Consider the following 25,919-nt stretch of genomic DNA (forward strand, 5'->3'; position numbering starts at 1 on the left):
GAGGACATGAAGGATGCAAACATTGTCACATTGTATAAGAACAAGGGAGACAGGGGTGACTGCAATAACTACCATGGCATCTCTCTTCTCAGTGTTGTAGGGAAGCTGCTTGCCTGTGTTGTGCTTGCAGACAGAGTCTATCCAGAATCACAGTGTGGATTTTGAGCTTATAGATCCACAACTGATATGATATTTTCTCCCAGACAGTTTCAGGAGAAATATAGGGAACAATGACAGCCATTCTTTGTGGCTTTCATAGATCTCACAAAGGCCCTTGATTTGATTAGCAGGGATGGCCTTTTTAAAATACTTCCCAAGATTGGATGTCCACCTCATCTCCTTAACATCATCAGGTCCTTTCATGAGGAAATGAAGGGCACTGTATTTTTTGATGGCTCATCATCAGATCCCTTTGACATCCAAAGCGGAGTGAAACAGGGCTATGTCCTCACGCCAACTCTATTTGGGATCTTTTTTGCTGTCATGCTGAAGCATGCCTTTGGAACTGCAACAGAAGGTGTCTATCTCCGGACTAGAATAGATTGAAAGCTCTTTAATCACTCTAGATTGAAACGACCAGAGTCTAGCTGAAATGTATGTGAGACTTCCTCTTCGCCGATGATGTAGCTGTTGTTACCCACTCTGCTGAAGACCTCCAACAACTCATGAATCATTTTAGCAAGGCCTGCCAAGACTTTGGACTAAGAATCGGCATGAAGAGAACTCAGGTCATGGGCCAGGGCGTGGACTCACCTCCCTCTCTTACCATCTCCACGCAAGAATTGCAGGTTGTTCATTTATTTATTTATTTATTTACTAAATTTATACCCCGCCCCTCTAGACCATGTCTACTCGGGGCGGCTTCATGACTTTGTGTGCCTTGGCTCAACGATACCCTCTCCCTAAATGTTGAGCTGGATAAACGCATTGGCAAAGCAGCTACCATGTTCTCTAGAGTCATAAAGAGAGTATGACTTAATAAGAAGCTGACTGCATATACCAAGATCCAGGTCTATAGTACACTCCTGTACTGCAGTGAGTCCTGGACCCTTTGTGCATGGCAGGAGAGGAAGCTGAACACCTTCCATATGCATTGTCTCCAACGCATTTTGGTATCACCTGGCAGGACCAAGTTCCAGATAGAATAGTCCTAGAACGAGCTGAAATTTTTAGCATGTATATATTACTGAAACAACGATGTCTACGTTGGCTTGGGCATGTTGTGAGAATGGCTGATGGATGGATTCCCAAAGATCTCCTGTATGGAGAATTAGTGCAGGGAAAGCTCCCCAGAGGGAGACCACAGCAGCGATACAAGGATACAGTATCTGCAAGCGGGATCTGAAGGCCTTAGGAATGGACCTCAGCAGATGGGAAACCTTGACATATGAGCATTCATCCTGGAGCCAGGTGGTGCAGCATGGCCTCTCCCAATTTGAAGAGACACTTGTCCGGCAGGCCAAGGCAAAGAGGCAGACCCAAAACCAGCCAAATCAGGGAGCTGGACAGGGGACAGATTGTATTTGTCTTGAGTATGGAAGGGATTGTTACTCTCGAATTGGCATCCTCAGCCACACTAAACGCTGTTCCAAGTCCTCCATACAGAGCATATTACCAGTCTCTTGACTGATTATTAATAATAATAATCCTTTTAACCTGATGTGAGACCTTGGAAGTAATTAGTTGCAAAGAACTGAAGTCCAATTGTTGCAACTGTGTTGATCAGCAACTCTATGTGTGAGCTGATTGTAAATCTAGTGATTAGATTGGCTGTAAATGTTGATCATATTATAGAGTGCTTTTGGTTTTGAAAGACAAGATATGTATTTTTCTTGAAAGAACATTAGTGGCAATTACTTTTCCATCACTCTAGGGTAATCAGAAGCAGGTGTCTTGCTTGCATTGTTGATCCCTAAACCTGCTCCTCTAATAAATATGGGAACAACTACCCAAGGAAGAAAATTCTTTAAGTTGGGGTAGCCAAGATGCAGATGTGTTTGAGCTGTAGCTCTCAGTATTCCAGCACAGTGTTGGCAGAAGCAAGGAAGGCTCATATTTGCAGCCCAGCAGTTTGTAGGAATATGCATGTTTGCACCCTGCCCTGCCTCCCTACCACTGGCAATCTAGACTGCTCTTATCTTGAAATGTCCAGGCAGAAGCTGTATTTTTAAAAACACAGTGTCTGGATTTGGGGTATTGACATCTGTGCATTATCTGTAAAATGTTTAGAGCCTTTAAAAAATTAAGAAAAGGGAGGCAATGAGCCGTCCAACATGGGGGGTGGCATTTAAGACAAAGTTAAGCAGCCTTGTGCCTGTTTTAATATAACTTGGGTTCCTGTATTGACCAGTGAATTTGACTCAATGGCCTTATAGGCCTTTTCCAAATCTATTGTTCTGCTATTCCATGTTTCTTCCGACAATGTTCTCATTTATCTGAATCGAGTCCTGCTTTCCATATGATATGTTCCATGTGAACACGTTGAAAAGAATGGAAGATAAAATACATCCTTTCCTGGCACCCTTGCCTTTTAGAAAACCATACTGTTTCTCCGTATTCTGTCCTAGCTGTAGCTTCTTGTCTACAGTACAAGTTACATATCAGGACAATGAAGCACCAAAGCACACCCATTTCTTTCAGAACAACCCATAGCTTCTCATGACTCACACAAAGGCTTTGTTGTAGTACACAAAACATAAACTGATCTTCTTCTGAAACTCTTTGTTGCACTTCAGTAGGCAGCAGATATTTGCAATATGATACTAGGTGCCTCTTCCTTTTCAGAATCCAGCTTGAACATCAGGCACTTCTCACTCTATATAAGGTAAAAGCCTTTTTTTGCAATACCTTGAGGATCACTTTGCTTGCATGTGAGATTAGAGCAATGATCATATAATTACTGCAGTCTTTGGCTTTTTCTTTCTTAGGGATTGGAATGTATATTAAACATTTCCAGTCTGTGGGACATTGTTTTTTCCCCCATATATATTTGTTAGCATATTCTTGTTAGGATTTTGACAAATCCAGTCTCTGTGACTTGAAATAGTTCTGTTAGTATCCCAACTACCCCTGGTGATTTATTTCTTCCCAGTGCTTTCAGGGCAGCTTTCACTTCATTTTCCTGAGTTGCAGGTTCTTCAGCATAGGATTCCTATTCAAAGGGCTCTGTCATCCTTTTATCTCCTCTATAACGGTTTTCAGTATGCTATTTCCACCTGCTCTATTTGACCTTAGTTAGATAGTGTGCTTCTCTGCTGGTCTTTCAGCATTCCTAATCTAGGCTGAAATTTCCATTTGTTTTCTTATATCTTCTGGAATATATCTCTTCTTTCCCTTCTTTTGTTGTTCTGTTCTGTTACTTTGCACTGGCTGTTACAATAGTTCTTTCTGTCTCTACATGACAGTTACTGAAAAGCTGCATTCAGAATTCTGACCCTGTTTCTGCCACCTTTGCATCTTGCCTTCCTTCATAATTTTAAACATTTCTTCTATCATCCATCTAGATTTTTCTTTTCTTTTCTACAATACAAATTACCTTTCTGCGTTCTCCTTAATAATATATCTGGTTTTAATCCACAGTTCTTCTTCTGCACAGTACTGAGCCTTACTGCCGTTACCTGTGAAAGTTCATTTGCCAGCGTCACATTCATCTACTTTTGCTGCCCAGTGGCTGCCCTCCAGACATTTCTCTGCCCTTCCCCACTTGGAACAATGCATTCTCTTCTGCTGATGTGACTTAGTCCTGACAAGGGTGGATCCATCTTAGTCTGGGGCTGGGGCTTGTGAACATTCCACTTTGAGTAGCCCTGCTAGGGGTTCAGGCCCATAATGGAATCTAGGTTCCTGGTGGCATTGCTCATAGCTTCCCTGACATAAGCAAACCCCTCACCACATTTTTTTCTTCTTTTTTAATGGTTTTTTTTTTAGTTTTAAAATTTTATTTCAACTACAAACACATATCTAAAATACAATACAGACTCCCCCAAACCCTCCCCCCCTTTGAGGACAGGGATTCAGACCTCATTATATTCCAACGTCCCCAAATTCCAGAGAGCATTGAAAAAAGCAAAACAAACCTAAAAAAAACAAAGCCCATCAATCATTTTGCCCTATCTTCAAGTCTGACTCTGGGCCCAAGCATGTATAAAGTTCCAACTTTGTTTTGCATAGTCTCTTGGTTGATCTCGTAGCGCTTCTGATAGTGTATCTAGTTCTATAATGTCCAACAGCTTCTTCAGGAGCTCCTCCATTGTAGGTACGTCTTCACTTTTCCATTTTTGGGCCCAGAGTAGCCTAGCTGCTATCAATATATACATCAAACAATATTTAATTTTCTTGTCAGTAATTTCTGGCATAATGTTTAATAATGCTATTTCAGGTTTAAAATTTAATTTCTTTTGAATAATTCCTTTTATCATTTCCCACAACTGTGACCAATATACCCTGGCTTTTTCACATGACCACCACATATGATAATAAGTTTCCACTTTTTTTTTTTTACATTTCCAACAGATATTACTGCTTCCTTCTGACATTTTTGCCAGTTTTATGGGAGTATAATGCCATCTATAAAACATTTTGAGGATATTTTCTCTTAAATTTACTGGCTTGATCATTTTATAACAGTCTTTCCACATCATCGTCCAGTGATCAATGTCAATATTATAGCCAAAATCCCTTGCCCATTTTATCATTGTCTCCTTTACCCTCTCATCCTCCAATTCATATTCCAATAAATATGTATACATTTTCTTTATTATTTTCTCATCAGAGTAGATCCAGAGTTTATCTACCTGTACTTCACCTTCAAAAAAACCCAAATTTCTATCTTTTCTGTATCTTGATTCTAATTTATTCAATGACCACCAGTCTGTTGCCACCCCTAGTTCCTCTAATTCTTGCTTACTTTTTATATTTTGTTCTCTATTAAGTAGTTCTTTGTAAGTTAGCATCATCCCTTTCTGATTCATCACTTTCACCGTAACGGCTTCTATGGGACAAACCCCTCACCACATTATGGTGTGCATCCAAGAAGGGGAGTCTAGCCCATAGAATCGCTGAAATCTGGAAATGTAGAAATATTTCAACTTTCATATTGGACAGCATGCAGTGACAATTGTAACAGCGTTTCTCTCCAAGGTTTGCATAGTTGCTTGTGCTTTTGAAGTCCTTTGTGCCTTTCTGGTTGGCCTAAAACAGGCATCACCTTAGTATATATTTTGGAATATTGACTGCAATACTCACAAATGGCCCAGCAGATTTAATTTTTCCTTCTTTCCAGAATTTCTTGCAGTAAGCACTGGCAGCCACCAGATGGTGGAAAAGCAACATTTTTAAAGGTCTGGTGGCCAACATAAAGTCATTTAGTACTAGTGCCGGGTAACTTTACTTGAGATTTGTACTGTTCAGAAGTGTTCCTTTAATTTGGCTTGTATAGGCAATCCATGAAAAACTGAGAGTGTAATATTTTAAAAGTATTCAAATAAGTTTACTTGCACTTAAAAGTATCCCTTTGAAGGCTTGTATAGGTTAAAAGGACATAAGATTAAGAGAAAAATATTTCCTCATAATGTATATTTAAGGAATATATCTTCTCAAGTAATACACACAAACATATTGTCAGCCTACATATGTTGTACACTTTGTGTATCAGACAGTGAATATATTGTCTTGAGCTGTGTAACTCTTGTAAAATATTACTAATATTGCATCCAGGCTTTGGGGTGGCAGTCTGTGGAGTAGAAAAAAGGTGTGTCTTCTATCTCTATATTTCGACCATCCTTTTTTTCCTAATGTAATTAAAACATGGGGCAAAGTACAAATATGTAGGCAATGATATTTTTCTATGGAAGAAATTCCGTTAACAAAACAAGGAGGAAGGAAAACATGGGTCATCATTTTGTCTTCAAGATGTGTATAACTTGGGACAGAAAAACATACAGGTTAATATCTTTGTAATAATAATAGCAATAATGACATGCAATCACATTGATTCTGGCTGGTGGCCTCCCGTTGTAGGTTTTTCCAAGTGTAGAATACTCAGAAGTGGTTTACAGTCCCTTCTTTTGGGGGTGCTCAGGGACTGTGCAATTCAGCCAAGGCTATGCAGGCTGGCTGTTTTCCTAGGATGTACAGAGAAAAACTGAAGCCCTAAACTTCGGTTCTACAGCCATCCAACTGGTTCCACAGGTATCCAACTCACTAAGCTACCCAGCCAGGTAGTGGACTGTTAACCGTTATTGTGTAAGAGTGCACACATATTATACAATCAAGATAGTTCATCAAGCAGGATGAACTTTAGAAAGAGATCCGTGAATGCAAACATTTGCCTATTTTACAAGAATAGCAGCTGGTTTCAGTGAAAAGATTTCTGTTTCACCTGTTATATATATATATTATACATTACTCTCTCTCTCTCTCTCTCTCTCTCTCTCTCTCTGTGTGTGTGTGTGTGTGTGTGTGTGTGTATGTGTATGTGTATGTGTATATATATCTGTTGAAGCAACCAGTAATGAGTAAGATATGTAGTGGATGCCAAATTCATGCTCAGTTTTTCCACTGTTAAAAAAAGCAATTAAAATAAATAGATTAAAAATCCAGATGAGGCATGCTGTTTCTCAGTACTCTTCCCAATATTTAAAATCACTGGCTTCTACATATTGAACTTCAAAGGCAAAAATCTATGGATTCAATTAATCCTAGAAACCTGATAATTGATATTTCTGCTAATGCTATGTTATGAATTTGTTTCTAATATTGCCCTGAAAATCTGTGCTGTTTAGTACTGCTTGTTTATCATTTGTACATCTGTTAACGTGCGAAGTGCTTTACCTTTATCTCATCCCAATGATCCACAGTATTATTTACATCAGTCTGCACAGACTGTGCATAGGGCTTAGTGCTTGGAATTCCCAACCATAATAGATCTCCAGATAGCAATGTAGGGTGAACAGTCTCTTCATATCCAGCACTTGAGATTGTATGCTACATGTCTGCAACACACACATGGTACATATATCCCAGCTCAGCACTGCCTGAGACACTGTAGTGGAAGGACTGGGATGAGCTGGTGGGGCTGAAACTCAGGTTGAGTTTAATAGAGTGGTGGTGATTATTTATTACACGATATATGACCATATACTATCCTTGGAATAGTAGGATATAGTAGATTTATCCTTCTCTTTTTCCAAGTAGTTTTGATTGTGAAGATCATCTCCTTGAAGACATTTTATTCCCTGTAGGAGGCAGAAGTTGATCCAAGATCTCATAGTTATTTTTATGGTGGGTGGTGAATTTGAACATGTATGTCTCGATAGTATACCTCAGCAGGGTTGATGCAGGGGAGCCAGATCTTGTGGGGTCAAAGCCCCTGGAGTTTTTGAGGGTAAGAGCGTATAACACATCTGCCACACACTTGAGGCTTTCCTGTTCCCCTTGAGCTTAACTACAGTCCTCACAGTATCTGGAAGAGATGTTGGTTTTTCCAAGGATAGTATATGGAAAATAATTGATGGTGGTTTGGTCTTGAACCAGCAATTAAGAGCCATTGACTTTACAAAAGACCCAATGCTCATTTATTGGCATGGGCTGATTCTCCCACCCTTCTTATTGGAATGGGTGGGTTTCGAGACTGTCACGATGAACAACTCCACTTCTAAATTTACAACAGTAGTGTTCCAGAGCCACAGGTTGGGAGTTCAGTTCCCTACTTTGCTTCCTTGACAGAAGCTGGGTGATCCATAGGGTCTCTTCCAGCTCTGCAATTCTAAGGTGGTGGTGGTGGTTCTTCACCAAGGACTTCACTTCCTAATTCTTTTTGGAAGTAAAGGTGAGTGATGTTGGTCTTTCATGAATCTCGGAATTCTCTGGTGAGGATATTTCTCTTATCGTTTAAAGAAACCAGTTAAGCAATGTGTGCACACAGATTTGTATTTTGGTTTTTATTTTTAAAAAGTCCTATCAGAAACTAAAGCATCTCCTGCATCATTGTTACTGACAGTCAGGCCCTCAAATGTTAAGTCCTTTGTTGCAAACAATACACCTTGTTGTTTTTTGTGTCTGCCCCATTCTTCACTTAATTTTCCCTGTGGTCCAGAACTAGTGCCTAAAATGGGAAAATGAAGCATCAAGCTAGTTTCCTTTAAAATTAAGCTGGATTCAGTAGCATTTGTTCAAAATAAATATACTGTACCTCTAAGGCTCCCTTTCCTCCTGAAAAGACCTAGAAGGGCATTTTGCCCAGTCCCACCCCAATTTAGGAAAATCTCAAAACAATGAGACTGTTATCTGTGATTTGTCCTGCACTACTTGAAAACAGCCAGTTGATAGCTATGATTAAGAATATTGGAATCTTCTGATCTGCAAAACTGACCTATCCTATAGTTTGGAAATTGTTGTTGTTGTTTAGTCGTTAAGTTGTGTCCAACTCTTCGTGACCCCCATGGACCAGAGCATGCCAGGCCCTCCTGTCTTTCACTACCTCCCGGAGTTGGGTCAAATTCATCTTGGTCGCTTCGATGACACTGTTCAACCATCTCGTCCTCTGTCGTCCCCTTCTCCTCTTGCCTTCACACTTTCCCAACATCAGAGGCTTTTCCAGGGAGTCTTCTTTTCTCATTAGATGGCCAAGGTATTGGAGCCTCAACTTCAGGATCTGTCCTTCCAGTTTGGAAATACATTTCAGCAAGTCTCTAAAATCTAGTCTTAAAATGGGTTAAACCAATACGTTTGGTGTCGGTTTTCCCCTTTTGCTCACAATACCCTCCTATTTCAAATTTAAGCTGCAATAAACGTTAATTACATTTTTTTCCCAGTGGCAGAATCAGAATTTGCATTATCATCCTTGTAATATATTTCATTATATAAACATAAATATATAACATACAAACTAACCCTGATAATGTTTTTAATTTTTCTGGCATTAGTTTGCAAAATTTTGTAACCCCCAAAAGATGATAGAACTCTATTCTTCTGTATTATATATTTGTTATTATATATTTATGTCCTCTTTCTATTACTTACGTGTGATGAAGTTTTGAGGGATGAGGCAGTGGCTTTTCTGAACCTTTACATTTTGAAATGTGTGGCAGGGTTTCTTTAAACACCAGAGTGTGTGAATCTCGTTCAGTGTTTTTATTTTGAGGAAAACAGTCAACAAGCCTAGTTAATGAATGAATTTTATTCAAATTTTAGCCAAAGTCCATTGAAACATTGAGTCAATACACAAAACCAATGACAAGTCAACAAAACAGCATCTTCATAACCATATATAACAAGTTCCAAAACAGCTAGAATTTAAAATATACTATATATATAACTCTTATAAAATAGAGAAGAACTCTATTTTTATACTGTCATCCTTTAGTGACCTGAGGGGCCTTTGCTAGCCTAAATGGCCTTAGTTACCATACACTACTCAATGGGTAGCTTGGATTATTCATTTGATTAATCCAAACTTGCCTTAGCTTGATGGCTAGCCGGCCAGACAAACCTAGTATATAATGCATATTTTTCTGTGGAAGCAAATGTTATTGTTTTGTAATTCCGTTTACCTTTAAGTATGTAATGTATTAATTTAAAGTTATTTGACCCAGTGGTCCCCAACCTTTTCCCAGCCACGAACCGGTTGAGGGGGCATGTCGTGCTCACGTGTGTGTGTGTGTGTGTGTGTCGTGCTCGCAGGGGTGTGTCGTGCTGCGCACATGCACACAGGGGCATGTCACATTGCAGGGGTGGAGCACACTTGCACGCATGTGGGGGGAGCACTTACGGGGGTAGGAGATCTGTTTCCGCAGTCTGGTCCTGCCTTGACCGCTGACTGCTGCCGAGTTGTGGACTGGGATTTGGGGATCTCTGATTTAACTAGAACAGCATTTTCCCCTTGCGATTCAAAAGTGATAATGGGTAAAGGGGCAAAACAATCAGTGTTCATTGGTCAAATGAATCTATCAAACATGCATAGATGAAAATTAGTAAAAGACAGATGACATTCTGATTTCTGTTAAACGGCTTTTAAAATTAAGCACATGTGCCCACATGCACATGGATAAGTACTTCTACAGCATGCTGTTTTGAGAATCTAGGTGTGTCACTATGTGGAATTCTGTTTATGTTTTCATGGGAGGGAGATTGTGTTAAACATAGCCTGCTTTTAACACATGTGATTAGCCAACTATAATTGACAAGAGTGTTGAGAGAAATTCTCTGAAGGGTGATTCCTTCTGTAGATCCCAAAGAAAAGAAATGGGGGATTTTTCTCTGCAAAACATTTAGTGCTATTCGGTATCAGTAGTTAAGATGTTGTATATTTCCGAGAGTCCAGAAATGATTTTTGAGCAGTGTAGTGTCTTTCTCTGTCTCATGCTAAAAATTCCTTTTAGTTTGCAGAGCATTGCTTGTAAATGCCATTAATGCACATTAGAATGTGGAAAAATGACTTTCTGAAACAGAATAATCAATGTTTGTTTAATATTTGAATTAGAGATGCACAAAGAGGAGGGGAAGTTATTTAAAGTGGTTGTTTTTATGAAAAATGGTATTTGTTTAGTTAGCTTCTAAAAGTTCATTTTTACCCTTCTTTTTATTTTCGAAACTTGCAATAGTAAGGAGTTGGATTGTTTTCTCTTCATGAGGTTTTATGTGTCATTCGGCATAATTTGTAAGTTTTTCAAATGTCCTGCTTTATTTCCCTTGCTATGTTCGTACTGTATTAAACCTGGTAGAGTGAACGCCAAATTTGTTTGAAATCATGGGGGAGGGATTGTTGATAGTCATATTTTTATTCATCTATAAAAGCATATTTTATAAAAGTGGTTTCTTTGGCAACTTGCACGACCCAGACTTGAAATATATGAATAAAAAGTAGTGTGGTTTCCAGTGACCTGCAGATATAAACAGAAATGTCATTGGTCTTCATCAGTATAGTCAATTTTAATAGTAAGTGAAAAGAATTTTATTTTCTCTTAGCTTGGTCCTTTCCTCAAATATTCTTTGTATAAAGCAACTTTGTGCATTGGTATAATTCTCCTTCATATCTGACTCTGTCTAGTACTTTGGGAGCATTTGAGCGCAGCTAAATGAAGGAAAGTTGATATTCCTACCTTGAGAGTTTGCATTTTGGGTTTGGTAACTTCAGCTATTAAGGTCAGCCTTCTGTGGGATGTTGTGACTTCGATAGCTTTTCGAGGAGACAGCTATAGAGGGAAAATACACCACAGAGTGGCCTGTGGTGAGACAGGATAGCAAGAGAAATGTCTAGTTTTCTTATAATTTTGTAAGCTTCTGTATATTTAAAGCATACTTAGGAATGCTTAAACATGCATATAGAATGTGTAAGTTTGGTTTTATCTGTATGTCTGTGTGCCTCTCTCTCTCTCTCTCTCTCTCTCTCTCTCTCTCTGTGTGTGTGTGTGTGTGTGTGTGTGTGTGTGTTAGAGAGAGAGAGAGAGAAACAGCATGCATGAGCACAAGTAGTTCAAGTGTGTAAATTTTTTTTCCTACAATGGCTATCGATGGCAAGGCACCTACAGTTCTGCAAGTTATAGTTCTGGATCTGTATGTAGCAGTTAGGAAATTATTGGTGAGCTGTTCTGGTGAGAGGGGAAATCGTACCTTATTTCTCTCACGTTGTGTTACTGACCTGTTAATGTTTTTAAATCAGATTTCATCTAAATAGTGACTATAACAAGAAAGTAAACAAGCTCATGTTAACAACTGAAGCACTTTCAGCTTCCAAAATTATTTAGTAGCATTGCCTCATTCAGTTGCATTTACAGTATAGAGCATTTTTATTTCGGATACGTACATCCATTTTGAGGTATGTTCACAAAAGGTCTCTCTTAAATAACAGTTGGTGTGAGCTGTCTCTGGCTTAATGTATTGTACTGATTGGATGCAGTCTTTTCTGCTCATGTTCTGTTGAATTTGAACATATGGAAATAGCCAAAACTAAGGATTTTCACTTCTTTGTTGTTGTTTGAGGGGACTGAAAAGAATATATCGGTATTTTGTTCAAAGAAACAAAGGAGAAAGTGTTGTGTGGAAACCTTGATGTACTTATGATTCTCAAAATACCCTGGCCGTGTATTATGAAACTATATGCCATACATTGAAAATCAATGTGCTTTCAAATGTTATGTGTAGAATCTCAGCCTGGGATATTACTGAGGTGCATATTCATATATTTCAGTTGATGATCTTCCTATTTTTATAAGCATTTGGTCTCCATATACTGTATTACAATTTGTACTAATGATATTTAAATCAAAGGAATTGTCCTCTGCTTCAGACAGTGTGTGCTGCATCTTTTTGATTATGTGCTTTCTTTTCTACAGCATCACCAATGAAGCAGGTGCTTCTATTTATAGTGTAAGTCCAGAAGCGTGTAAAGAAATGCCTGATTTAGACCCCAACTTACGAAGTGCAGGTAATTGTTGGTTACTTTCCTGTTCCTATGACAATTAGAATGCATGTGTGTGTTGAATAAATGGTGATAATGTATTTAAGTGCTACAGCTTAAGTAGGACTTAAAATCTATATCTCTATGGTTTCCATCCCATTAGTTCCTTAAATGTTGAAATCCGAATTTCGTTTTTTGCCTGGTTCTTGTACAAAGCTTCCTTATTGAGAGATCTTAAACAACTTACTTGTTGTTAGAAAGCATATTGGGAATATCCACCGCACTGTTATATATGTGGTACAATACCTAGCAAAAATGTATTTGCACAATGTTTCCGAAACTTGAGGCTGCAGGCCTTTTTGGACTGCAATTCCCAGAAACCCTAGCCACCACAACCAATGGGCAGGACTTTTTGAAACTGTAATCTTGGAGTATCTAGGGCCTCAAGTTTGAAAATCACTGGGACTCTGTATACATTCTCGCTTCTCCAGCCTATACAATATCTGTAGTTTGGGATGTTTGTCAAGGCTTTTTCTTGAGGGTTGCATAGCTGTAGGAATAACTCAGGCAGAGAAGTTAAATGGATGAACAATTGATTGTAATAACTTTTTCAGAATTTCTCTCTTTAGTGACTCTCTGTGGGATGGTGTGAGGGTCAAAATTGTAACAACGCTGCCACAGGATATAGAAATTTGGTGATTCAGTATTCCCTTGAAATACTGAATTACCTATCTCCCTTGGAAGTTTAGAAATGACGCTTCCTTAAATAGCGGATTCTTCTTCAGAGCAGGACAAGCCAAAGCACATGGACTATGGAACATTTGCAGTTTTACTAATGTGGACTTTCGTGTTGGAAGCCAAAAATTTAAGAATAAATGTGGGACTGGCCAGGACATGTGAAACTGGGGATTTCTCATCTGTGCTCATGTACTATGTTCACAACCATTTGAAAATACAGTGGTAACATTGACTCTCTTTGGTTTGTATGTTCATTTGATATTTTTGACAATACTTTTTAAACTTTTCCCCCATTTACCTCTTTCTAAGTTTAAAGAATTAGAATAATACAAAAATGTTCTTTCTTTTACTAACTTTCTTTCTGACATATCTTTCAATATCTGACCTATTGCTATGTACTTCTTTCTCACCCTTATCTATATTGTCTCCTGTATTGTTGTCTATATTTTCCACATTGTTTATCTTTTTTAAAATCTAATTCTTTTTCACTCATCATATGGCTTCCTATCTATTTGTCATTTATGATTTCCACCTTGATTTTCTCTCAAAAATCGGCACCCAAGACTGCATAAATAAAATTACCGTTACGAACAGTGGATTGTAGATTCCAGTGATAAGTAAATCAGTTGTCACATTTGAACAAAATGAAGTTGCAAACATCTAAAAAAATTATTAGATAAAATAATTACAATTAGAAATGGAGAAGTGTGGAACAGCATTGAAAGCACCTGTCCGAAGGTCTAATGCTATCTCCAGAAATCTTTACCAGCTGCTACTTGTTCTCTGTTTAGAAAACTACCTAACTCTTCTCTATTCAGCTCTGCTATGTTTTTGCTTCCTTTTTCCAGCAATGTTTTGTTTGTTTTATTTTGAGTTTTCTTTTTCTACATTTTATTGTAAGTCTATGGAGCACAGTCAGTAAAATATGTATGACAAAACAATTTTAAAAAGTCAATTAAACAAGAAAATATATTACTATTTTCATTAATCCTACTACGTAGTTTTCCATGAAGCTTTAAAACAAAATTAAGCCAATAAGACACAGTGCTCTGCTTCATATACTCACTGCAGATGATTTATCTCTTAAGAACAAGGTTGTCTGTCCTTCCTGTCTTTCATGCTTACTGTATAATATTTCAGGTGTTCTGTACACTCCTTGAATAACATTTACTCATGTAAAGCCCAAATTCATATTACATTACTCTTCTTCCACACAAAATGGAACAAAAAAGGAAGTGAGATGATTTCCTAAGTGCTAAAAATCCATGCTTTTTCTGAAGGATGTGAATGCTTGAATCTTGTTCTCTTCAGGACATCATTAATGATACATCTTCTATGTTTAAAGTACTGACCTGCATAAATGTATGTATTCAGTACATTTTTGCATCCGCCTTTCTACCAAATGTTGCTGAAGGCAGTTAAACGTAGACTGCAAATTAAAATGCAAGACAAGGTTTAGAGCACTGGTTCTTAACCTCGGGTTACTCAGGAGTTTTGGACTGCAACTCCCAGAAGCCTTCACCACCAGCTGTCCTGACTGGGGTTTCTGGGAGTTGCAGTTCAAAAGCATCCGAGTAACAAAGGTTAAGAACCACTGGTTTAGAGCATGAGCAAAGGTAGGTGAAACATCAGTAAAATAAAAAAGCCATTAAAAAACAAAAACAAAAGCATTTTCTGAGCACATAACTGTGGAATAAATGTAGTGATACTTTGCTCTTGTTTTTGGCAAAGGTGTTAGATGCTGGGTAGATAGACATAAGTTGGAGAAGAACAGGGTATTTTCATCATATGTTGTGAGATTCCACTTTTCTAGTTTGAAAGATGGACATTGCTATGGAAAACCTAAAATTTGTTGGGGGTGAGAACAGCTTTTCTGTGACCCTTACCTTCCTGCTTATCTTGGTTTCTCTTGCTCTGCTTTTCTATATTAGCCCTAAATTTTGTTATGTGTTAGGTTGGCTAAAGTTATTAGACAAAGAGCTGAAATTGACTCTACAATAAGGAAACTAGAGTTATCTGTGAAATTTCATCCAAGGTGAAAGCTAAAGAAATTTCAGGAGATCAGTGAAATTTCTTGACTCTGGCTGAAATCACTGGAACTTGTGGAGAAGGTGACCAATGAAATAGGCCCACTCTAGTTGCAACTTATATTAAACAACAGGATTTCAACATATATGTAGTGGCATTCATGCATTGCCATGGTTGTAACCAGTTTTTTAGTGCCAACTATTAAGCCAATATTCCCCTGGCGGATCTCTGAGGGAAACCAAAGGAAGGGCAGAACAGATCTCTGAATTTGAAGTGGGCAGGAAGATAATGATCAGTTCCATTCCAAGGTGGAACTTACCAGCCATTATCAGAGCTCAAGTGGTACTACCATCAGTTTGACAAAGTCTTGCTGAATCGTATTCTCGAAGGCTTTCACGGCTGGGATCTGATGGTTGTTGTGCGTTTTTCGGGCTCTTGCTGAATCATTCAGATATTTGTCAGGAGACTAGCAAAAGAGAGGTTTACAAGTTTTTGTTGCACTGTAAAACACAATTTAACTCTCAACTTGTAACTTTTGAATTGTAAACTACCCAGAGTAGTGCATGCACTAATGGGGCAGTATATAAATCGAATGAACAAATGAATTTTGCAACTGGATGTAGCAATGTGTCCAAGTTTATGAAACACTTTTCTTCTGGTATGTTAATTAAGTGATAACATATCATCAGCTAAACTAAAAGGAGAGGGAAAATACGTAAGGTGAGTGAAGTTACATTGAAAAAAAGTACTCCCTTTTGGAAGGTTTGGGATAACTGAGCATCTGATTGGTGGAATTCCCTTGAAAGATTGGGAAAAGTGGATGGTGAGTGTAAAATGGCATAGAGAATTTAGTTAGTTTAGCTTAACTTTTTTGAGGAGATGGTTATGGTCATTTGCAGTCTTGCTACTTACTGTAGTCTGCATTCTGCCCGTGCTCTGAAACTATACTACATTTCTGTTGGATTGTAATAGAATAGACCAGGGAATTTTATTATTTTCTTTGGGAACTGTTCTAGAATTGCCCTGGCCTCAAATCTTTTTGAATGTGTATTAGCTTCACAATTTTTGATTGCTTTTGAACTTTCTGAATTGAGTTTTGAAGCTCCTTTGAACCTTATTTTCTTTTGAATTTTTGCAACATCTTTCATATAACAATAAATTTTTTCACATCAGTCTAGTTATTTTGGGAATAGAAGGTTTAGTTGGTACTAACTCCATATCTTACCTTGGGCATCTACTGGATTCCTTCTATTCCAGGAGATAGAGTCTGATTCTTTGTCCCTGCCTTCCTGGGTTCTGAGTTCAGGTACACAGCAATGTGTTGTTTCTGTGCCACCTGTTGTATTTCCACTCTCCTTTCCATCTGCAAGAGCTACAAATCCTTGAGAGAAAAGGGAGACATTTTGTCACTCCCTCAAAGAAGTCCAAGCAGATCCAGTTTCGCTGGCTCGTCTTGACCAGGGACCTGTTCCCGGTTGTTCTCCCCAAATTAAAATCAAAAATTCCATTATACTTCTAAGCCAACAGAGGTTTGCAGAAACCCTCCAGTTAATCATATGAGTAAATAAATAATAGAATCAGTGAGGTGATTTCAATCGTTGTTCCTCAAGTTACTTGAAAGGCCACAGTGAGCAGAGAAAAAAACAAAACCCTGCACACAGTTATGTGGCATTAAATGCCTGATTCCTAAGAGAAGTGACAGCATTTGGCTGGTCACCCTGTAGGCTTAGAAAGACGTGTAGTGTCTGTGGTGAAATTAGTTCCTGGCATGGCTTGTTTTTCTAGTTTTACTTGGTTTCAATTATTGTTTGCTATCGCAGATCATGGGAACACACAGACACAAGGAAAGTTGAATCCACCCCCCTGCTCGCCTTGCTCTAATTGTTGTGTTAATCCACGCCGAGCCTTGTGTCTACATGACTAAATTCAGCACATTAAAAAGCAACAACAGCTGACAATTGCATGATGAAGTGTGACATTTGGAGTTTGGATTGAAGGTTTTGCAAGCATTTCACAAGATAGCTGTGATCCTAACGTGGTTTGCCACTTTAACATTTTCTCTCAGTAAAGAGGCAGCAAATGAGGAGGTGGGTCGGCTTGGCAAAATAAAGGGAATAGACCCGTGTCTGCTAATAAAGGCTATTTATGTAAACGTAATCAGACAGGGCCTTTTATGGTAATTGCACACTGTGTGGTAGCTCTTTTAGATCCATTTTCACTACTTGCTATAATTCTGATTTTCATTTCGTTTAAAAGCCACATCTGCTTTTATTTAACATAGTGCTTGTTGAAGAAAAACCCTACCAAAATGGATTGCTTGAGCTTAAAGGCAAGTGGTTTTCTTTGATGGAGGACTCGCCCCACCATGAGGTAGTTGCCTCAGGTAATGGGGCACTGAGAGCTCCAGTTCTTTTGCCCCAAAGCCTTGCCTGCACAGCGGATTGCGGCAGGTGCTGACGTGAGCTTCCTTTGAGGCTTTGTATAACTCTCCAGAGCTGGCTTGTTTACTGCAAGGCTGGCTTTGAGGGCCCTCAGAGATAGGGCAGATGCAGGAAGCCTTACATAGTACTCTGACAGCAGTGGAGTGTTGGAGGACCATGGAAGGAGTGGGAGTGTAGTGGCCATGGTATTATGACCAGTAGGGTAGCCACAGCTTGCAGTTGAGGAGTTTTTGAATACAGTGGACCCTTGACTTACAGATGGCTTGACTTACAGACTTTTTGAGTTACAGACTTCTCTGGCCACAAAATTTCGGTTTGACTTGCAGACTGAGATTTGACTTACAGACCAGAAAAAAACCAAAATGGAACAAAAATGGCCTGTTACGGGATTAATCGGTTTTCAATGCACTGTAGGTCAATGGAGACTTGACTTACAGACTTTTTGACTTGAGAACCGCCTTCCAATACGGATTAAGTTCTCAAGTCAAGACCCCACTGTATCAGGGACTGTGATGTCATCTTCTGGTTCCCTCAGGCCTCTCTTAGCTGTAAACTATACAGTAGTAGGGAAAAATTAAATTTCTGCAAGAACAGTATAGGAATGTGTGCCCCATATACTGCCCCATAGCACTTAAAGCTCTCTCTCTCTCTCTCTCTCTCTCTCTCTCTCTCTCTCTCTCTCTGTGTGTGTGTGTGTGTGTGTGTGTGTGTGTGTGTGTGTTTGGAAGTGTGCTTGTGGGGATTGCCATGTCGAGTATCTGCCCTTCTAAATGTATCACTTCATCACTGATTCCAACGCCCTCCTTATTTGCAGGGAGGCACACGGTTATGCACCCACTGCATCAGCCACCCCAACTTCATCCAATTTATTGAGCAGGCAAGCACTGCATCCTCTTCTTGTGAGGGTGGAACAGATGATGCTACCCTGTTTTTCTTGCTGGCCATCTCTTCACACATTTTCAATTGTGAGTTATCACGTGTTGAGTGGCCATAAAGTGAGAAATCAAGTGCTCTGTGTCCATGTGTGAGAAAGTGAGAATGTGAGGGCTGAACTATACTTATCTTGAGTTCTGTTATTAATTCTTTATGGCTCATATGCTTTCTTAAAACCAAATGCATAGAATACATTCAAAATGATTCTTAATTTAGTGTTGCCAATAGTTATGGTGCTTTACAGAACTGCCATAACTTTGCCTTCCTCTCTTCAGGAAAGAATAGGGACTGTACCTTGGAGTCCCCAGGAAGTTCAAACAGAGCTTTTTTTAAAAAAGTTCTTCGTGTATTTATTCATTTAGAACATTTATCTATCACTACAGCTGCAGGTGTTCTCAGAGTGACTGACCCGTCAATAAGAAAGAAACAGTTGTCTCTACCCTGAAGATTATAATCTGGAAGGCTAAATCATGAAAGAAAAGGGGTTTAGGAGGAGGGGAAAGAAAAACAAGTTATTTAATGTTAAGCGGCTTCTTGCCCTGTAGAACGACTATTTTATTACAAAAACCCAAGGCTCTCTGTGTCTCTTCCTCATTCTGTACCAGCCTCTCCTGCTCAGTGGGCATACTGGCTGACATTCATTTACTGGAATCTTTTTCCTGTTTCATTGTCTTTTTTTGCATCTGTGTTGCTAGGGATAGGTGGATGGAGTGACTGGGACAAGGTTTTCTAGAATTGCTTGGGACATTGAGAGTTTTCGGTCTATATTCCTCTAGAGAGACCTTTGGTTTTGCAGCCTGAAAGTTTTCAACTTGCCCCAATTACCATTGGGGAATGTATGTGGTTGTCTTTTTGCCTTCCTTTCTCCCTATTCCCTCTTCTGCCAGAACTCAAGATTCTGCGGCTGGGCAGGTCTCGAAGCTGGCCCAAAGGATACTTCATTTCCCTGAAGGAGTATGCTATTTACTCTTTTTGGGTGGGAGATCTGTGAGAGGGAAGAAAGAACGGAAAAAGTGAGCCAAAAATTCAAAGAGCAGTGGCAGAAAACTGTGATTTTGATAGATGTGTGTTTTCATATTTCATATCCAAATATTTTTGTTCTCAGATTTGTAGAGTTCTGAAAAAAAAGAATGAAGTCTTCCACTAATATGAATTCATAGCGATAAGCATGCTCTAATCCAGAGCAGCTGTTGTTTAGGGAAAGTGTGGAAAAAAGACATTTTTATCCAGTTGCTTCTGTACAAGATACCTCCAGCAGAACCTGAAGAAGCATTCTCTTGGAAATAAAGTCCCTCGATTCCTACCCAGATGCAGTTCAATTCACAAAAATTGGGATAAAGAAAGGGAGATCTAATTAGTTACGGTGTAACAGCAGCAGCAATAACTTTGGACAGAATAGGATATTGCTTTACTTAAGGTTGATTCATCTAGTCCAATGGTTCCCAACCTTGGGTCCTCAGATGTTCTTGGACTACAACTCCCGGAAATCCTGTCCAGCACAGCTTAGTGGTGAATGCTTGTGGGAGTTGTAGACCAAGAACATCTGGGGACCCAAGGTTGGGAACCACTGATCTAGCCAAGTATTGTCATCTGTTGACTAGCTCCCTGGAGTCTGAACAGAGCTCAGGAGAGTAATTTTTGGGAACTCCAGCTCCAGGCTTGCATGGCATCTGGCTATGCCAAGTAACTTTTTCAAGCAGTAGGTCTTTCTGAGCTCTTCTATTTTCAGCATGCAAGGTATGTAACCCTTGAATTAAAGGGGTCTTTGTAAGCCATCTGGTCCAACCTTTGCTTTTTGCAGGAAATCTAGTGATAGCGTATCCTCAGCCTCTGTTGTGGAACTCAGTATGGGAGAGTTCACCTTTTCTGGGCAATAGATTGCATTGTTGAACTGCTTTTTATTATAGGTAAATTTCTTCTAATGTTCAGTCAAAATCTCCTCTCATGTAATGCAAGGGCATTGGATCTAGGACTGTTCTCCATGGTAGCAAAGAACTGCTCTGTGCCATCCTGTGTGACAGCTATTCCCCCTGCCCATCCCTTATAGTCTTCTTTTCTTATGAAATATATGAAGTTCTTGGAACTTGACTGTGGTTCTCATTGCATTAGCACTTTTTGCAGCAACATGACACTGCTGGCTTGCATCACTTTGTGATTGCTTACAATACCAAGAACTGTTTCACATGTACTATTTTGAAGCTGGGCATAGTTCTTTTCTATACTTACACATTTCTTTCTGTCTTACTTCTCAGTGAATCCAGATATTTGAGACTGGTAAGTTTGCAATTAGAGTTTCATCAATTGATGATTCTTTATGATACCCTATGAAAAAGACCTTTTCTGTATACACACACACAGAAAGAAACCCAGGGCCATTACATGGAGGAAATCATCATTTTCCTGATTCCATAGTGTATTCAACTTGAGGCATCAGGGAAAGAAAGATGATTCCATTTTCCAGTTTGACTGCTGGAAAATTGACTGCTTTTGGTCAGGACTAGAGATGGGGGTAAAAGATAAAGGTTCCCCTTGACAATTTGTCCAGTCATGTCCAAATCTAGGTGGCAGAGCTCATCTCCATTTCCAACCCATAGAGCTAGCGTTTGTCCGAAGACAATCTTCCGTGGTCATGTGGCCAGCGCGACTAGACAAATATGAATATCCCCGCACAGGTGGCGATAACGAGAGTCCAGCCCCATGGGGTCGGATGGTCCACTCACTGATCTGTTGCTGCCACGGATGCTGGGATTCTTCCAGTGGCTTCACAGATCGCAATCAGATAGCTACTCCTGGCAGGAGGACAAACCTAAATGCAAGGTTGAAGAGTTGCTCACAGATCGTGATCTGCAGAGCCACTGGGAGAATCGCAGTGGCAGTGGCGGATTGGTGAGTGGACCATCTGGCCCCATGGGGTTGGACCCTTGTTATGGACACCTGTGCAGGGATATTCGTATACAAATACCCCCATTTCTAGTCACGACAAATGCAGCATTTTTCCAGAAGCTGTCCTGGAGATATTTTCCCTGTGGCATTGTTCAGTGTTATATGTAATTTTGGTTCCCCATGATTGTTCCTGTTGCCTAGTTCACTCAAAAACCTTTTGGTGCTATCAAATTTTTGTAAGATAGCTTCTTGTCTTTAACTTTCCCCTGATTGTGATTTTCCACTGTGTTTCTTTGGATGGCAGCCATTGGGTCCACTCCAAAGCCAGTTAGCAAGCTCTCAAGTCCCACTGAAATCAATATGGCTTAAGTGCTTAATCGTGCAATTTTATCCTGCTGATTTCAATGTAACTTAAGGCATACTTGCTTTGTCTGTGTTGTGGCCATTGTGCATTAGTGATACTTTGAAGTATCATGCCGGTACCATTTCTTAATTCAAATTTCTATCTTTAGAAACAGCAAGTAGAATGTGGCAGCTGGCTTGCCATTGTTGATGGAAGTATAGAGGAGATCAATCTTTGATCTAAACCAGCAGAAATGATGTCCTTTAAAAACTTTATTACACAGCTCAAAGCCTAAGTATAGAAATGGTGATCATTTGGGTCATAGGCTAATGAGAAATTGCAATGTTGTGTACAAAAATGTTCTGAATGAGCTTGGCTGCTTTCACAGCATAGGCAGCAACTGAGCTGAACTGTACATTTAGCTGTAGCTACTGTATGTAGGAGAGAAAGACTTTTGAAATTAACATTTTCCCTTCATAATAATAACCTGAAGCAACTGTAATGCTGCCAAATACCTAAAGATACATTTCCTTAAACCAGCATATGATAATGTCTGTTATGATGTAGTCCAGTTGTTAGAAAGATTAGTCCATGTGTTTTGATTGGCTCAGCTGAGGTTTCATTATTTGAAGAATGTTTGCCAATGCAAGATATCAGACATGGTTTTAATTTTTTTGAAAAAAAATTGTTTTGCTTATTGACAAAAGGTCTCCCTTTCCCCCAAATTTCTGGCGATGCTTCTTTTACTGTATAAAAACCAAGCTAGCAACTTAGTGTGCTTCATTGCACTAACTCACAGAAAGAAATATAGACAAGGCACAGTACAAAGATTTCTTCTGACATGGAATAAGATAGGAAAGGGCATTTCCTCTTACCGACAAGGGCATTTATACCAGCCTATGTCAAAAGAGATCTCCTTAGTAAAGTGTGTCTGTATTACTTTTGTAAGCTAGTGCAGTGAAGCACAGAGGGACACTTTCATTTTAATTTCCATTTCACCTGTTAAATGGACATTGTACACTTTTTTGTTAGATGGCGATGCCTTCAAGATGGACCCACTTTTTTCCAAAGCTGGCAGTCAGGGCTTGGAAGCCTGTCTCCAGTTTACAGCTGCAGCTTGTCTTGCCATGTGGCAGAAGTTAGTTGTTGGAATGCAAATGACAGCATGTCTTCATAAGTGAGCGTTCTTATGATATTTACTAGCAAATAAGTTGTTCTGTTTTACTCAGATAAGTGGCCCACTTCCAATTCTCCTGCAACCATGGTTTAGAAGATTTTACAACCAAAACAAATATTTATTTTGTTTAAAATATTTTTTTATAATGATATCGAGTTATCAAGTTGGATTGCATCCAAGAATCATCTAGTCCTACCCTCTGTTTATGTGGGAATCCAGAGTTAATGCACCCCTAACAGATGGCCATGCAACTTCTATTTAAAAAAATGTTGCTGAATTCATGTAGATGGAAGAAGTGGCTGGGAGGGGCTAAACTCCATATGAGCTGCAAGGAATTAGGGAGCTGGTAGTTCTTTGAGAGGCATCCTGTATGGACAATAATGGGCATGGAGGCTACAGCCCCATAATGCTTTCCAGCTCCATGGAGATTGCCCCCTCTCAGCCACCTCCTCTGTCTACATGGACACAGCAGCATGACCCTCCATTTTCCACCTGTAGATGATTAAAACCAGTTGTGGGGACTTTGATTTCTTGTCTATAGCCCCCAGAAGTCTGCCTGGGGTGGGAATTCATGTAGATTTCTTGGAGGGGGGGTTATAGTTCCAAAATTCCTATGCCTGCTAGTCAGGACTGGGCCAGTTAATACCTGGATGGGAAATAGTAGGGAATATCTAGCAGCAGCTGAAATCCTCTTACATAATTATGCTGGTGTACAGATGGCATAAATCTGGGAGGCAAATTGTCCTAAGTTAAAAAATCACCATAGACATTTTCTGTTGCATACTGAGTTGTATGACTCAGCAAGCAACTGATAATTTTTAAGGCGATTTCTTAACTAGGACAATTGGCCTCCAAAAGTTACATCTCCTGTGTAGCTGTGCAAAAGATTTGTCCCCATTGTCTGGTAAAGCTGTGGAAGAATTCTGTCTGAAGCCTAGAAAATTGCTGCCAGTCAGATCTGACAGTACAGAGTTAGATGGGCCAGTGTGTAAGGTAGACTCCTGTGTTCCTAATGATGCAGAGCAATGTGAGCCACAGAGCAGTCTAAGGAGGGGACATGAGAAAGAAAGCACAAGACAAAATGTGGTCTGGTCTTCTTCGGAAGTGCTGGTGTAGCCTAGCCTCGTATTCTTCTTGAGTTAGAAGTTGTATAGGGTGAGCAAGTGTTCCTCTGTTTGGTTGGAGGTATAACTATAAGGAAAGGAGCTGCCATTAAAAAAGATGGCTTCTGAGTGAAAGAAGAGAGAAGGAGAGCAAAAGGTCATGCTGTACAGCTTGGCTTAGCATTGTCAAGTCCCATCTGCTTGTCTTCTCTCCACAGGGCAGAATACATTGGATTATGGTACACTCAAAAGTTCAGCAAACCATTTGTACTTCCGTGGCAAGACAATGCCTTTCAGGCATTCGGGGCTTGTTAAGACTGAGACTGTCACGCTGAAGGGGTTCGTACCCTTGGGTGCTTTTACGGCTAGAGACAGAACCGTTCAGAGCTGTCACAGTGCCCAGCAAATGGAAAGTAAAGATCAGAGACAATATAATTTCTTCTGACTTTATCTTGGGGAAAGTAAGACCATTTGATGATTAGATGTGTGGGACATCGTGCCTTTATGTCTACTTGAGCTAATTTCTTCGGCTTCTTTCAAAGAGCACGGCTCCCCTTTGGCTGCTTGAAAGAGAAGGTCACTTTTAGCAAACTTTGTCGGGGAAAAGTCGGAACACTTAACAGTCCACCGGAAAGAGGTGGTTTTAAGTGGGAAATACTTGCAGCTAACTACAGAGAGCCAATGCGTGATTAGAAACAACATATCAATAGGGCTAAGCCATATCGTTATTCAAGTAAGCAGGTGTATGTACTATATTGTGTACAGTATTTTCAGGATAGGTGCAGAAGTAGCTGCTTCTCTGTTATGACAAGAGTAGATCCACACTTCAATGAGATGATTATATCCTTTTTATATACATGTGAAAGGAATCACTAAAAACTTTCATGTTAATAGTCTCTAATATGCTACAAGACTTAATGTGTTTTGCTGCAGAAGATGATCACAGCTACCTTCTCGCAGAAACGTTAACCAGAATGACTCAGATCATAATTCCCAGACCACTGCAGATTAAAATTTACCCATGGTCATGCAATGAGCTCTCTTAGGCTACTCACTGAGAGACATATGTAGAAACAAAGAGCATGCTCAATCCTGCTCAGGCATCAGTTGGGTTGTTGTAGCAGAGCAGAATCGGTCCTGAACAACACTATTGTATTCTTTAAATAATATCCCCCTACTGAACAAAAAAATCCTGCTCCTGAGATCCATGTGATTCTCCAGAATGGTTTATGATGTAATCCAAATGACTGAACCTGGGATTGGATGAACATTTGTAACCCTTCCCCTTGCATAGACAAAATATCTGTTTGCTTAAGGACTGTCTGGATCCAAGCAACTATATTTATTTAATAAGCTGCAACGTAAATACAGTCTTACTTAAGTGAGACTAATATCATCAAGAATAAGTCTGGATTCTGTTGTTTTATATCTATATTCTTTTGCATCCAAAGGCAAAAAGGGCTGGATCCTTCAGCAAGCACTGAAATGATATCAAGGCTAATTGGAACATTACAGTATATTAACATTACTTGTGGTATGTTTTTATTTAGCTAAGCAAATGAAGTTGATTTTTTTGTAGCGAATGCTCCCTTTAGACAAAGTGGGAAATCAGTGTGTGCCCCGAAGCAAAAACTAACCCAAGTCATATGAATCAGTCTTCATTCTGTAAACAGAGAGCCAACTATGGAACTAAATATATGTTTGTGACTAAAATTGCATTGCTTTGAAAGTTACATATTTTTCTTGTGGTTTCGTTTGCTTAGCAGGATCTGTTGAGGGCATTGGGAAACCTGTGACGAAATTCAAAGCATTGGGAAGAATGAAGATGTAAATGGGGATGGGGTGAGAGCAATAGGATAAGTGATTTAGTAGTGCC

At 39.4% G+C, this 25,919-nt stretch overlaps 1 protein-coding gene across 1 annotated transcript in view; it reads left to right on the forward strand.

Annotated features, from left to right (window-relative positions):
• The window catches only part of SRBD1 (S1 RNA binding domain 1), a 218,826-nt gene that overhangs the window by 66,585 nt on the left and 126,322 nt on the right, over positions 1-25,919 (forward strand). The window contains exon 15 of the mRNA XM_020800533.3: positions 12,333-12,424. Coding sequence (XP_020656192.3) covers positions 12,333-12,424 — 92 coding nt within the window. The remainder of the gene's footprint in view (positions 1-12,332; positions 12,425-25,919) is intronic.

Source organism: Pogona vitticeps, chromosome 1 (genome assembly GCF_051106095.1).
Source record: "Pogona vitticeps strain Pit_001003342236 chromosome 1, PviZW2.1, whole genome shotgun sequence".
NCBI classification, from domain to species: Eukaryota; Metazoa; Chordata; class Lepidosauria; order Squamata; family Agamidae; genus Pogona; species Pogona vitticeps.